Source organism: Maylandia zebra, linkage group LG16, assembly GCF_041146795.1.
Source record: "Maylandia zebra isolate NMK-2024a linkage group LG16, Mzebra_GT3a, whole genome shotgun sequence".
Classification (NCBI taxonomy): Eukaryota; Metazoa; Chordata; class Actinopteri; order Cichliformes; family Cichlidae; genus Maylandia; species Maylandia zebra.
Window position 1 is genome coordinate 36448608 of NC_135182.1, and position 15368 is coordinate 36463975.

The following is a 15368-nucleotide window of genomic DNA, read 5'->3' on the forward strand; positions in this document are numbered from 1 at the left end:
TCAGGAGCTGGAGCTGTAGTGTGAGCAGGGAGGGACTTCTGTGGAAACAGAAACTCAGAGCTGTACAATAACACATGCCCCTGTGCTGCCCTCCCCTCCCTCTATAGGTTGTCCTCAGCCCCACAAACAGCTTATCAGCCGCCTTGAAGCAGTCTAACTTTGGCACAGTCCATGGACACACGATGGGGCTGTGGATGCTGCTGCTTCTGCATTTACATCTTGGTAATGCTCACTGGGGTGAAGGTGGGGGGTTACTGAAGCTTTCTGTTGTTTTCTCTGGTTTTTTACACCTTTGCATTGAAGTTTGTGTGTATTGGAGGAAAAGAGTGAGTGTGGATGTTAGCAGGAGAATTAATAATCATTCTTATTTCTACTGAAGCACTCATGGACTTACAGGAAATGTCTGATTTGAGCTCTCAGCAGGTTTACAGGGGTGTTGAATCTGTTTCTGGGGGAGTTCAAAGGAGGAGGGGGTCACAGGAAATCAGACTGGTAGTGAAGGAAAAACTGTGACAGTTTAAAAAATGACCTATTATATTAATAACATTTTAAATAACTAATTATCATTATTATTTGTTGTAAAATGTTACTTCTGGTTTCATTTCTCTTCACTTCCTTAAACTTGTAGAATGACTTTTGCTCATTTGCCAAAAGACTGACACAAAATCACAATATAAAAGTTGATAATGAAGTTTACTGACAGTAAAGTGATTTATTGCTCAGATTTTCTATAATATTATTGTTCTAAAGTCTCTGGACCTTGATAATGGTGCCATGAAGGTGCGATAAGTAAAACTTTCAGCTGGATCTTGAGGCTTGGGTTTGGTCCTTGTGCATTTCTGTTCTTAGGTTTTAAAGCAGCCTGTGTCGAGTTAATGTTCAGACACTGCTAAAGGAAGAATTTAGACACTTAAAGTAAAAGTTCTGAACTAATTTCAGATTATTTATATTGTCATAGATATCTTACAGTGTTACATGCTATAATACATGTCAGGTTTAGCTCCCTCCCTAGTCAGTGTAGGGATCTGGCTGTTAAGTGATGAGTATGAACCCTGAGCCAGGTTTATTAAGGCTGTTGTGTTTTTAACATGTTTTGTATTTTGTTCTATTTAATCTGAACAAGCCCCTAAAAACAGTCAGTGATCCCTGTCGGCCTCTCTCGGTTTTTATCACCACTGTTCATTTTAAAACTCAGTTTTTAAACCCTTCTGATGTAGCTACAGCCCATGCAGCAGTATATTAATGACTAACCTCGTATTGTGGATGGATTATCTCAGTTGTTCTCCTGACTGAAGTTTGGTCCGTTTACAGCATCCTGCCATGCGATTGCGATTTGTCTCTAACCATCAGGAACCCTCATGTTAACTTTTATCGAGTGGAAAAAAGTTAGCGTTCATCCTCCAGCTTCACTGTGTTTATGTTATGCTAACATAGCTGTGTAGCTAGCGATCACGTAGCACATCATTATATACCAGCTAGCCCAACTTCAGTAACCCTACAAACGTCACTGCTGTTTAGTTTTCTGTCTTCATTTATGTTGGAAGTGACAGCAGAGCTGTACGTTTGAATTTTTCAGAAATCTCTCAGTCAGAACATGCTATATCATGTTTAGGTGGAAGCCATCCATCCATCCATCCATCCATCCATCCATTTTCATCCGCTTTGTCCGGGGCCGGGTCGCGGGGGCAGCAGCCTAAGCAAAGAGGCCCAGACCTCCCTCTCCCCAGCCACCTCCTCCAGCTTATCCGGGGAAATACCAAGGCGTTCCCAGGCCAGCCGAGAGATATAATCTCTCCAGCGTGTCCTGGGTCTGCCCCGGGGCCTCCTCCCGGTGGGACATGCCTGGAACACCTCACCCAGGAGGCGCCCAGGGGGCATCCTTGTCAGATGCCCGAACCACCTCAGCTGGCTCCTTTCGATGTGGAGCAGCAGCTGCTCTACTCTGAGCCCCTCCCGGATGGCCGAACTTCTCACCCTATCTCTAAGGGAGAGGCCAGCCACCCTTCGGAGGAAGCTCATTTCTGCCGCTTGTATCCGCGATCTCGTTCTTTCGGTCACTACCCACAGCTCGTGGCCATAGGTGAGGGTAGGGACGTAGATCAGTTTAGGTGGAAGCTAGCGAGCTAACTTCCTGCTAACTTCTAACTCTGTTAAACATAATAAATCCTGTTTTTATGGATGTTAAACTTAATTGTTACACCTGGTAAAGCAGCAACGCTGATCATTTTATTTAAAGATGAAAGAATTTAGATAGTTTGTAACTCTCAGTGATGCTGCAGTGTTCGTTTGACTTTGGGACCTGAAGTGGAGTTTGGACCCGGAAACAGCTAATGATGTCAGACTCAAAGAGCGGATACTGGCCACACAGGAAGTCATCGCACTTTGTAGCTGATGATTGGCCACTAGCGGACGTTGCAAGCTCTGGTTGCCTAGGTAACCATCTAAACTACTGAACATACCTTCATGTTAGTCACTGTTCTTTGGTCCAAGGGGGAAAGTTTATCTCTGGGACACGCCCACTGGGTCAGTAACAGCAGTCAACTTACTGCTAACCGCTGTCACAGAACCGCAAACCATAAAGAAAAGGTCCATGATCCAGATAAAGCAAACAGTCTCTGAACAGCAGGAGGTTAGCTACGCACTGCTAATCGGCACGCAAAGAGCCACCCATCTGATTTACTCCTGAACATAAACGGCAGACTCGTCCTTTTCCTTACTTTTAGTCTGGCTCGGTGTAAGTGATCCCTGAATTAGTCACCTGGAACGTCACTACCTGTGACGAAACGCTGACTCTGCTGTCATGTGTATGTCTTTCTTCCAACAGCCTGCACTGCATTTATGTAGTAGCCACTTGTCTGTGGCTCAGGTAAGTTTCATTTCCCTCTCAGTCTGTACTGAAGTGCTCTTTGCTGTAGGTCTCTGAACAGTCACAGCCTTTTATAGCGGTGACTCTGTGATTGAAGTGCAGAATCTCAGCTTTACTTCACGGGATTGAACAGGAATATTACTCACTTAGTTGAGAGACTACAGACATTTCTTTGCACAGTTTCTGATTTTCAGGAGATCAAATGGAGCTGCTGTTTCTCTGTAAATGAAGCGGGTGAAAGGTCTGGAGGTGATCCAACTGTCCACATTCCCATTTGGAAGCTCTTTTTGTAAACCCACCCTTCCCAAACCTGGAGGTTTAATCGTGATCATTTTGAATAAAGGCTGAAGGTGAGTGACAGAGTCCACTTGTCCAAAGTAGGCCAAAAGGCAGGTCAGAGCAGCTCTGAGTGAAACATCCGTCGTCTCCTGTGGATGTCTTTAAAGAACTAAAGAACACTGTCATGATCCAAGCACATCATACAGACACCTCACAGACACACTGTGATGTATTCCCATCATGAAGATGTTTCCTCATCATCATCTTGATGCTTTGAACCCAGATGTGACAAACGAGCAGGTAGATCTGCTCTACCGTATCAATTTCAAAATTCTCTTGCTTACTTTTAAAATTTTCAATCGGCTCCCAGGTATCTATCCGATCGCCTCCATTTGTAGATCTTCCAATCAAATGCTCCTGACCCAACCAAGGTCTCGTCTGAAGTCCAGAGGAGGTCAGGCCTTTGCTGTCGTAGCTCCCAGCCTCTGGAATAACATCCCTCCCTATATTCGTTCCTCCGAGTCCATCCAGTCTTTAAATTGCGTCTTAAAACGTGTTATTGTAGTTTGGCTTTTGATTCAAACTAGTTTCGTGGCTAGTTATGCTGTCAAAGGAGCTTGCAAAGAAAAGCGTCTGGCAAGCTCCTTTGACTACGATGACCTGGATGACTGAGAACCTTCACAGACGGCTAGTTATGCTGTTTACCTTATTGTTTCTTGTCCTCCTTCTAACTGTTTTTATTCTGTCTTATGCTATTGCTCTGACCGACTGTGAAGCACTTTGGTCAACTTAGTTGTATTATTAAGTGCTATAGAAATACATTTTGATTTGATTTGATGTGAGACCTGCGAGGACAGAGGGACGATGCAGTTGTCAATCAAATGTAGCTCCGCCCTAAACCCTCCCTGTTTTCAGGTCCCTTCTTACTCCAATGAGACCATCTTTTTTGAGTTGGAGGCTTATGTCTCACAGACCTCTATGCAATCAGACTTCATTTCACAGCCAGAGGAGTCGGCCCCTGCTGGACATTAGAGCTTTAAGCTTTTCTATTTCCGACTTCTAAACTAGTTTTGTGAAAAGTTCCTGCAGATTCAGCTTCCCTACATTTCTCACCCACATTTATGATTTCAGCTCCAAAGTGTCAGGATGGTGATAGCGAACAGCTTTAAAGCATTAATTTCTCCGATCACGCTGGGTTATTCCAGCTTTCACATGTGAATAAATATCTGACCATTCAGGTCACTGCGTTTGGCCACACTTGCTCTCGTAGCTCAAGTCACACAAAGTTATAAACAGTAAATAATCCTGCATCCCTCAGATTCACAGCTAGCTGCTGCTGCGGGTCAGTCGGCTCTCTGAATCAGTACTCTGCCTCCTCAGATGTGGTCACAACTCTAATAAACAGGAGCTCAATCCTGAAACCCATCCCAAGGCTTCGACTCGGGGATCAGAATAGGAAATCCTCCCTGCTGCCGCCTGCTCCCGAGCATTGGACAAACCAGAATCTCTGTTTCTTCCTTTTTGTGTTCAGGAACATCAGGACGAGCTCATTGTTTCATGCTAACATTACAGACACTTCCAAAAAAAAAAAAAAACATTACAGACAAGTTCACATCTGAAAAATTCTGAATTTTGAGTCAGTCTGTGTGTAAAGGCCTACGATAACAGGAGTCTTCCTCACGTTGAGTCTTCCTCACTTGACTGGATGTTGTAAGGGGGGTTTTCTTCACCATGGAAAGGATCCTGGGATCATCCCCCTCTGTCTCCTGTGGATGTCCACGATCTTGTCTTTGTTCTCTCTGTGGACCAAACTGTTAATGAGTCCTCAGCAAATGGTCCCTCGCACTATTGGATGGATGAGTTTTGTTTTTGAAGAAACAAAGATATATCCACTCCTGTGTAAGAAACAGTGTTAAGTACATTATCCTGTTATAAAATAGTGGATTATTCCACTCCGTGAAGTAAAGCTGAGAGTTTGTACTTCAAATGCGTTTTGAGAGGTTCATTTTAAATCTGCAGAGCCGAAACTGTGTGAGTACAAACACTTCCTGTCTAAGCATACAGGAGGATTATTTTAAAACTTTTTTATATCCTCTTCCTTTCTGTAGCGACGGGCATTTCCCTTTCTGCACCCTCCAGCGTTTCCATCTCTTCCATCAACTTGGAACACACACTCAGCTTCCAGCCGGGCCCTCAGACCCCCTCTGACGCCCAATTCATGGTAGAAGTCGTCCGCTCCAGGTATTCAGAAAATCTGATCAGAAATTTAAGCTGTCTCAAACAAAACCGATTCAGATTCAGAGTGTCAGGCTAAATTTAAAGGCTTTCACTGGTCTTTTTAATAGAGCAGCTTGGACAGATCGCTTGGTCTTGTTTGACACGGCAGAGCAGTGATTAGTGATTAGTACTATCACAGCACAAAGGTTAAAACCAGCCAGTGTCTCCTGACTAACCTCGTATTGTGGATGGATTATCTCAGTTGTTCTCCTGACTGAAGTTTGGTCCGTTTACAGCATCCTGCCATGCGATTGCATTTGTCTCTAACCATCAGGAACCCTCACGTTACCTTTTATCGAGTGGAAAAAAGTTAGCGTTCATCCTCCAGCTTCACTGTGTTTATGCTAGGCTAACATAGCTGTGTTGCTAGCGATCACGTAGCACATCATTATATAGCAGCTAGCCCAACTTCAGTAACCCTGCAAACGTCACTGCTGTTTAGTTTTCTGTCTTCATTTATGTTGGAAGTGATAACAGAGCTGTACGTTTGAATTTTTCATAAATCTCTCAGTCAGAACATGCTATATCATGTTTAGGTGGAAGCTAGCGAGCGAACTTCCTGGTAACTTCTAACTCTGTTAAACGTAATAAATCCTGTTTTCATGGATGTTAAACTTAATTGTTACACCTGGTAAAGCAGCAACACTGATAATTTTATTTAAAGATGAAAGATTTTAGACAGTTTGTAACTCTCGGTGATGCCGCAGTGTTCGTTTGACTTTGGGACCTGAAGCGGAGTTTAGGACCCAGATTACTCCGTGAGGCCCCTTGACTACAGTTGCCGTAACCCCCTGATAGTTCATCAAGCGGTGCGGCTTCATCTTGTACCAAAGTTGTTGTAAAACATTTTTAACGTCATGAAATCGGTTCCAGGTCAGTAAGCACAACCAGAGTTCATACATAAGGAGCACTGATGATTTTTGAGAAATTTAAAGGATTTTAAGTGCGCCTTATGGTGCGGAAAATACAGTACATCAGAGACTGTGTGGTTAGCTTTGTAGTCAGAAATGTAAAAACGGCGCCTGGGAATGACTCAAGTCGATATTCTAGTGATGATGTCCCAGAAACAGAAGCAGTTTCTGTGTTATAACATGAATTCTTCACTGTACTCTTGGTTTCTCAGTCCCTGAGGTTTGGCACCTCCTGGGCTGAAGGTGCTTCTTACTATAACGTCAGGTCACAATAATGTCAGTAAAGTTAATTTCAGCCTCGTTTGATCCTGAATGATATCTCCTGTGTTTGTTGCTTATTTAGCTCCTTTGTTCAGTAAGTTTCATGTTTCATTTCTGTTTCTGAGGCACCTCTAAATACAGAGTCAGCACTTTCCTTTCTGAGTAAATGTAAACTTTCATATTTATTTGAAGGCAGATGTGAGGTTATTTATTGTGGATGACGCACACGCCCACAGCTTCATTCATCTGTGAAAGGTTTATTTCACAGGATGACACAGTAATCTGTCTGTCTTTGTGTTTTGTTTTCTTCGACATGAAGAAAGCAGTTGTGGAAGCCGGTGCCGGCTTGCGTGGCACTGAGGGCGGGACAAACATGTGACCTGACCAGAGCCTTCAAGGACCCGTTCGACCACTACGTAGCTCGTGTCCAGGCCTTCACGGCCACCCAGAGGTCCAGCTGGACGGTATCGGACAGCTTCCTGCCGCTGTCAGACAGTGAGGCACTTTAACACGTTTCATTACCAGTTTTATGATGAAAGCATGAGCGTGTGATGGAGAGCCAACACAGCACACTTGTACCTATTATTATGTCATATTTGTTGTAACCTTACAGCAGTGTAAAACGATAACTCCTATTAACACAGGTTACATCAGTAACTCCACCCACCATCTTGCATTTAACACCACAAACATCATATTTTTCTGGTTTTGTGGTTGTTTTATCAAAGCTCGCCCTGAGCCAGGATACGTCGCCGTATCCACGTCATGTGACTGTTCGTGCCATCACCTGTACATTCCTAATGATTTACCTTCATCTTCTTCTAATCCTGCTCACAGCTTCGTTAAACAGATGTTACACGGTCCCATGACGTTTTCCTTTGAGAACAGTTTCCCTGGTTAGAAATCTCTTCAGGGTTTTTCTGCTGACAGAAACTAAAATCATCGCCTGTGTTTGTGTCGCTGTACTGATTTGTGTCCAGTCTCCTTCCAGCTGACTGAATTTCTTCTTTTTTCTGTAGCTGTGATTGGACCTCCTGACATTGCGGTGTCTGGATGTGGGAACTGTTTAATCCTGCACCTCACACTTCCTGAAGTCTTGGCGAGCGAGCACCTGAAGGACAGCCACACAGACTTAGTCTTCCACGTACGACGAACCCGCGACGGAGCGGAGGTATGTCGGCCGTACACTCAGGCTACGCCCACCAGCACTCGGGTGTTTTTTGAAAAGGGGGTTTCCCCCGTTACCCCCAAGAACTGCTTTAAACATGAAAACACAAAATACGAGAAAAGTCAGGTGGATATTTAAACCTAACGGTACAAGAATGCAGACAAACCAGAAGCTGCCCCACCATCATAAAACCAGATAAATGTACACTTGTTTGTCTTCTTTCAGTTTTTCTGTAACCCAGGACCCCATTTACATGTGGACAAAAGGCCAAACACACAAAGACTGAGACTTTTCTAAAACAACCTACAAACTCTGCCTGTTGTTTTAGATTATCTTGTAGATTTTGTGTGTGTGGACACAAAGGTGTCCCTCAGAAAGTTCCTTACATGTTGATCCAGTTATACAAGCTTTTCTTTAATGAGTGAATCTTGGCTTTTATTTTATAAGTAAATCTTGTTTTTTTTGTTGGTATAAAATAACTTTTCTGATTAAAGAGAATTCAGGGATATTTAAGTTTTGTAAATCATCGCAGTGTTCAGAAACTAAAAGTGTTTAAAACACAAATTGAAATCTAAAATAATTTTGTGACTCGTTCAACGATAAATGAAAACAAATGAATGAACATGTCAAACACGTCTTTTCATCAGGATTTGAGTTTTGAAGCAACATTTATTCAGATTACAGTCTTTACTTGTGCCGCTGAAAATACAACAAATATTTTACCAACACAATAATTTTACGACTAAACTTTCGGAGCGCTTCGGTTGTCTCGGCGCCGTCACACTGGTAATCTGAGTTCTGCAAACATGCGTGCGTTTAAACGGTACTTCCTGTCTTCCTCCTGTGGCTACACCCACAGGGGTTTGCATGTGGTTGTGTTTTTGGTGTACTCGACAGTACAAAGTTCCTGCACACGTCTGTGAAGGACTACATTTCCAGATTTTTATTAGTACTTCTCTCGCTTTGACTTATTACAAGGAAATGTTTTATGATCTTGTGAAGTTCTCATGGTTCATTCAAATGTAGGTTTTTGTTCTTGGTCATCATCATGTAAGACGACACAGTTTTCCATGGAGAGCAAACTTTCCTACATTTCAGCCCTGCTGTTAATAAACGGTGAGGCTCAACATTTACTCTTCCACCTTAAACAGGAGCTGACCTCATCCACGCTCCTTTAGCAGCACTTCTGTGTTTTGTGGAAAATTTGAACTTTTTGATGCTGAGACGAACCAGCCGCAGAGCCTCGGATCCTCCCGCGTCACGCACACCTGCGTGTTGTAACGGAGGCCGTTTACATGCTGTGAAACTCTGAGCCGTGTGGAATACCAAGAAATCACAACGGCAAACCCACACAGCAGCTCGTCTGAAAGCTCGCTACGATTATTAAGCACCTCGCGGCTTGGAGAGGCGCCGCTGACGTTTTTCACTCTGTGGTTTTTGGCAGCGTCTTCCTCTCCCCAGCTCACATCTGCCTGTGTTCGAGGAAACGCTGAGCTTCAAGAGAAGAGGGTCAGTCATCTCTGCGAGCTGGAACATGTCGGCTGGAGGAGATTAAACACACATGATTGACAGAGTCTTCCTCAATAAGCAGGACCTGAAAGTCCCATTGAAAGTTACAGAAAAATCCCCCGCTTACATGTCCTGGTAGGCAGGATTCATTCACTTTGTGGAGGTCAGCTGATACCCCCTGATCGGGGTCAGGAGTTAAGCAGGTGAGACAGCGTCTGGAGGTTTGGGCTGCAGGTGTAGAGCTGATTTATAGCCTGTATCACATTTACACAGGAGGCGCTAACACAAAGAGCACGTTCACACGCCCCAAAATACATCTGTGACCAAAATAAGCATAATAAACAAAAACCTAAACAAAACGTTATTATGAAGATGAATATATTCCTATTTGTAGCAGTAATAGTGATGTTTCTGCACAATCAATAAGAGTCAAGCTGGACAGCACATCTGTGGCCACGCCCACACATGTGATTAATACTCTGGGTGCTTTAAGTGCAACCACTTACTGTCTAATTGTCCTCGTCCACGTGGAAACGCAGAAGTGTTGGCCAATCAGAAGCCTACATCAAAAACATGGCGCACGGTCTGGTGTCAAAAAAGGAAGTAAAGGTGCGCACGAGGCACGACAAGCAGCTTTCAAAAGCTCCGCTTTCACACATAGCTTTCCAAACCATCTTATATTTATGGGGAAAATAAGACATTTACAACAAAAATGGCAAATTTTCAGTACAAATGTGAAACGTTTATGAGAAAAACAATAAACTCTTCAGTATGTTGGAAAATGTGTCGTATCCTGCAGATTGTAGCAGAGCAACAAACTAACAACTATTCTGGCTTTGATCAAATACTTATTACAAATAAAACTTTAATGTACGACTTCACAGTATTTCCTGTAAAACTAGGATGAAAATAATTCACATATTGAGCTAAAATCCACTAAAACAACACTTAATGTCTTCTTCACAAGAAAAATAAAAGCAGTTCAAAGCAGTTGTAGCAAAAACACAGTAAATACATAACAAACATTAAAGAAAAACAGTTATTTTGAGGGTTTTGGTGAAAAAACAACTTTTTCCACCACAGTCTCAGTCGGCTCATTATCTTCTGATTGTTGCTGCTGGATGTGAGTCCTCTCGTTCTCTGTGTCCCTTTTGTGGAAAAACTTCTTGGTTATGTTTAATCAAGAAGTCGTATGTGGTTACGTTTATAAAATTATAGTGATTTGTTGTTGCTGTCTTCATGGGTACTTAAAGGTTTAAAGCTCATTAAACCAGGAGGAGATGGTGCCGTCACCGAGATGATCAGCCCACCAGCGGCTGGGCGAAGGCGGGACACGACCTCCTTAACCTCGATACTCACTAATGCTCAGCTTTGACAGCTGGCAATAACTGCACAAACACAGAATACGAGCGACTTAACGAGCTGCAACAGCAGCTTACTGAAAATATCCCTGTGATGGAACTTTATGAATCGATCACGAGCCACACGACTTTCATCGCATTTATGTCCGAGTACACAAAATGAACATTTTCTGCTGAAGTCGACATCATGAGTCCAGGATGGAGTCGTGTCACACTTTCACATTATGAGTAGTGAGTCCATCCTCAGTGACCCTGAACTCTCTAAAATGTTCAGGTGTGAACACAGTTTGTCCAGCAAATCCACGTCTCACCTGTGTGGACTTTTATGTGACGCACACACATATACAGTACTGTGCAAAGGTTTTAGGCAGGTGAGAGAAACTGCTGTAAACAAAGAATGCTTTCAAAAATCAAAGAGTTAATCATTTATTTTTATCAGTCAGTGAATGAACAAAAGAGAAATCTAAACCCCATCGGTGTTTGGTGGGACCCCTTTGCCTTCTTCTAGGCACACTTGCACACCGTTTCTCAGCTGGTAGGTTGATCAAACACCTCAGAGATATAAGCACAGACCTGTGGATGTGGGCTTCCTCACAGCTTTCTGTCTCTGATCCCAGACATATATGAGTCCACACAGGGCCACCTCTGGCCCAGATGTTTCTGCGCTCTGTAGCTCCTCATGTTAGCGGCTCAGTGCGTCGTTCTGCTTTACTTCCTGTTCTGATCAGCTGCTGAGCTGCAGCTCTTCCTGTCTTTGGAAAAATAAAATCACGGTTGTAACACAGGAAGTGATGCACTGTACAAAGTACAAAGTACAGTGCATCTGCACCAGTTTGTTTGGAATGACAAGAAATGGAGGAAAGAGCGCCACCTGGAGGAACTAGTGGAGAAGCTACAGGTCAGGTAACTACATAACATAAACCTGCCTGCAGAGAATCAGAAATCTGTGAAGGTTTGGTCGAAGGTTTAAAAGCTTCCTGACCTGCAGGTTTTCCCGTATTGTCAGTTTCCGCCTTCTGTGTTGGATCAGGCTCTCCTTTTCTAACGTGCTGCGCTTCTTTGCCTCTGCATGTGTTTTTAAAAAGCCCACAAACCAGAACATTCAGTCTTCACCTTGTCCAGCTTTTCACCAGCTGTGTTCATGTGCACGTGTTTAAGCTCAGGTCCACAAACAGTTTGTGGACACGTTGGAGAACACTCTGATTTTGGTGGCCGTGAAGCTGAGCATCAGGACTTTTCACAGTGAATCATCCACACCACACAGCAGCAGATCCATGACCAACCTTTGATGGGGGATCTCAGGGTTGGCTGAAGCGTGGTCCATTTTCAGCATCTTCTTCCTGTCACATGATGACGTTTGTTTGCGCCTGTCGGACCGTCAGTATGAACTTTGTCTGTTTGTGTGTTTCAGTTCACGCTGCATATGCCCTACTCTGAGGAGACTGTGATCAGCTACCTGCAGACAGGTGTGGAGTACTGTGTGACCGCCTCCGTCAAGCCGCACTTCTCCAAAGCCATCCCGAGTGAAGCTCAGTGTGCCTTCACCAGCCCCCCACCCAGAAACTCACGTATGTGTGGCTGCAGACTTGCTCTCCTGCTTAATGTCATTTCAGTTTAGTGAGCTAAAAGACGACAGCTCTAATTTTATCTTGTTTTGATGTATAAACAGCTGAATTAACCCACTTTACTGTTTATCACAGAGTTCTTCTTCTCTTGCTTCTGTAGTACGTCACAGAGGGGGTCAAAGCCCCGCCCACCAGAGCATGAGACCCAATTGGAAAGAAAGTTGGATTAAAGAGGGGAGGAGTTAGGACAGCTAGTTTCAGGGTCTGGTATAAGATGAAGGAGGAGTCCAGAAGTCCAGACACGAGCCGATGCTTATTACAAGTTTATGATGGCGCTAAAGCTGACCTGATTGTCCACGGTGTGACAGGAAGACTCTGTCCACACGCTGCTGTAGCTTATTTGGAGTCTGGTGATAAAGAAATCCTGTTTGTGCCACAAAATCATGTTTGATAAGTTAGAATATTTATTGAATGTCAATGTTCTCACTGCTCAGAGACACGAGGAAACTCCAGAGTGTCAGTTTTGAATTGAATGTAGTGAATGTAAGACGCACCTCTGTGATTAGCCTAGCTCTTCTTTTCACATGATGTCACATTCGTGCGTCCGGCACAGCCAATGGGAGCTCGGTTTTATTACCGTGTATGGACACATGCGTGTTCACAGACCTCACGCCCTGATGAAGGCACATGGACCGTGTTCGAAGACTGAAAGAGGAACCTGGTTTCAGAGCGAGCACTTCCTCTCAGGCATGTAAATGTGCAGGTGGAAGTCTAACACCTGCACCCTGGTCTCTTCCTCAGTGTACATGCTGGTGGTGCTGCTGGGGGCCTTCTGCGCGCTGGTGTTCCTCCTCATGGCGTTGGTCGCCTACGGCAGCCGGCTGACCTTCAGTGTGCTGAAAACGAGACTTCCCAAATCTCTGGTAACAGCGACTAATCGATCAGATTTAACCAGTTTATCAATCATCTGATGACACAAACTACGTTTGATGCAGTCCACAGGAAGTCACATGACACAGTGTGGGATCAGTGTTTCGCCTCTGCTGCTGTTGTTAACGGTGTTTTTATTTAAATGCTGGTGTCTGCATGTACTCGTGGTCAGAGCTGCTGTGACTGAGCAGAGGTCAGAGTAAACGGTCCCGCCCTCTCTTCCAGTCGTACGTCATCCTCTACCGGCGAGGAAGCGCTCCACCCGGACTCTCGCCTCAGAGCTCACATGACGACGGCTCGTCTGACCGCCTGAAGAGGAGCCACTCGGAGAAGTCTGTTTAGGTGGAGCCGGCGGAGCGGGTGTGGGGCTTCAGGTGTAATGATGTGTAACAAGTATTTTATGGATGATGTCGGTTGGCATCTGTTACACCACCGCAGTGGATTCTGGATCAAACAAACTTTGGTTCAGTGGGCTGAACAAGCTCAGATCATTTTAACTCTGCCACCTATTCTTAATATTTGTATAAAAGTCCTGCTCTGTTTGCTCTGAGCCTGAAAATGGGGCGCGTGTATAAAAATGTCAAACTCCTGAACAGCTGATGCGGTCCTTCAGTCTCACCTGGACTGATTGAGTTCAGATGGTCATCGTCGCTGAGCTGACACGGTTTCCCACAGGGACACGTCCCACAACAGGTCGTTCCCATCTTTGTCGGACCTGTGACGATGTAATCCTGACAATAGCGTCTCCTGTGAATCTGAATAACGTCTGTGTCTATATTTTTATAACCTGGAGCTCTTCTTCATCCCATTAATCGAGACAGGAAGTGAAATTTTCATAAAATCTCGGTGTCGTTACTGTGAGTTTATATGTGAAGCGTTATTGTGAAGTGTTCCTGTATTTCCTGCTTTCTGTGCTAAATAAGCAGACCCATGCTTTTCATTTAAAGTCAAGTTTATCTGGTTTGCAGGGGAGTGAAGGGTGGATGCCTGTGCAGCCATCTCCACCCATATTTGGAGTGAACTTTGAATGCGATGATTTTTCTTTGATTGTTTTCTTGACTTGTCTTTCTTTCATTTTTAAATAAAGCAAACTGAACTCTGAGAGTCTGATGTGAAGGTTTGTGGATGATGCTGTATTAATCACACTTTGGACTCACCTGTTTAAAGCAGGTGAGGACGAGCTTCCACACACTGAGATCAAATCCCTCGAGGTCACAGGTCAACCTTTGTGAACATAACCTAGAATCATCACATTTATACCTCCGGTGCATCTAATGGGAGGCTGCCTGTATCTTTTAAAGTGCTCTTGAGCAACAGTTCTTCAGCTTTCTGGAGCTCCTCTTTGGACATTTGCACAGTCTGAAAAAAGACTAGACGAAAGGAACAGATATTTCCTGAATGTATGTTTGCCATCCATCCATCATCCATCTTCTTCCGCTTTATCCGGGGCCGGGTCTCGGGGGCAGCAGCCCAAGCACAGAAGCCCAGACCTCCCTCTCCCCAGCCACCTCCTCCAGCTTATCCGGGGGAACACCAAGGCCCGGGGCCTCCGCCCGGTGGGACATGCCCAGAAAACCTCACCCAGGAGGCGCCCAGGAGGCATCCTGGTCAGATGCCCGAACCACCTCAGCTGACTCCTTTCAATGTGGAGGAGCAGCGGCTCTGCTCTGAGCCCCTCCCGGATGGCCGAACTCCTCACCCTATCTTTAAGGTGTATGTTGTTTGTATTTATTGTTGTATTTGTATTTTTGTAGGTTTGCATTTTAAAGGAAATACGATACGACTTTATTGATCCCATGGAGGAGAAGTTTGTGCATTGCCACAGCTCAGGTACAGATAGCAGAAGAACACAAAGAGTATACCAAGAATAGAAAGTCAAGAAATACAAAGTAAATAAGATAATACACAATATCCGGCTCTAGACTAACTTTTTGTGCGCCTAACCTTACAAACTAACCCATAATAGCTGTCCATACAGACAGTATTGATTTGTAAATGATTAACTATCAATCCTCTCGACACAAAGTTCTTTATTTGGAGCACATTTCTACCAGAAAGCCCAGTTACTGAAAAAGTTCTTGTGCCTAACGAGCTTCACTGAGCTCAAATTTAAACTTAACATATCTCAAGATATATAAAATAAACAGAAAGTCTAAATTAAAAATGGCTCAAAGGCTTCGAACTGAACATCTCAGTGTCTGAACATCCTACCGTGGGCGTCTCAGAGGTCCCGCCCTTGAC

The 15368-nt window shown here is 44.2% G+C and overlaps 1 protein-coding gene across 5 annotated transcripts; it reads left to right on the plus strand.

Annotated features, from left to right (window-relative positions):
• The first annotated feature begins 88 nt into the window (after positions 1–88).
• Positions 89–14229, plus strand: LOC101481269 (interferon alpha/beta receptor 2). 5 transcript variants are annotated; one of them, XM_004575577.5, is made up of 7 exons: positions 89–243; positions 5254–5386; positions 6914–7089; positions 7614–7765; positions 12044–12200; positions 12999–13120; positions 13300–14229. In XM_004575577.5, exons 1-7 carry the CDS (start codon positions 183–185, stop codon positions 13312–13314), a joined length of 816 nt encoding a protein of 271 aa, XP_004575634.1. In that variant the 5' UTR covers positions 89–182; the 3' UTR covers positions 13315–14229. The 5 variants fall into 5 exon arrangements, with proteins under 5 accessions (XP_004575634.1, XP_004575632.1, XP_004575633.1 ...); XM_004575575.5 differs by having other exon boundaries at positions 13353–14229; XM_004575576.5 differs by having other exon boundaries at positions 89–222; positions 13353–14229.
• The last annotated feature ends 1139 nt before the right edge of the window (positions 14230–15368 follow it).

What these genes read in the sequence shown, in the direction of transcription:
- LOC101481269 (XM_004575575.5), top strand. Translation starts at nt 183, where the DNA reads ATGGGGCTGTGGATGCTGCTGCTTCTGCATTTACATCTTGGTAATGCT. An exon ending in CTTCCTGCCGCTGTCAGACA is followed by an intron (nt 7,090 to 7,613) that starts GTGAGGCACTTT and finishes TTTTTTCTGTAG; the next exon opens with CTGTGATTGGACCTCCTGAC. An exon ending in GAACCCGCGACGGAGCGGAG is followed by an intron (nt 7,766 to 12,043) that starts GTATGTCGGCCG and finishes TGTGTGTTTCAG; the next exon opens with TTCACGCTGCATATGCCCTA.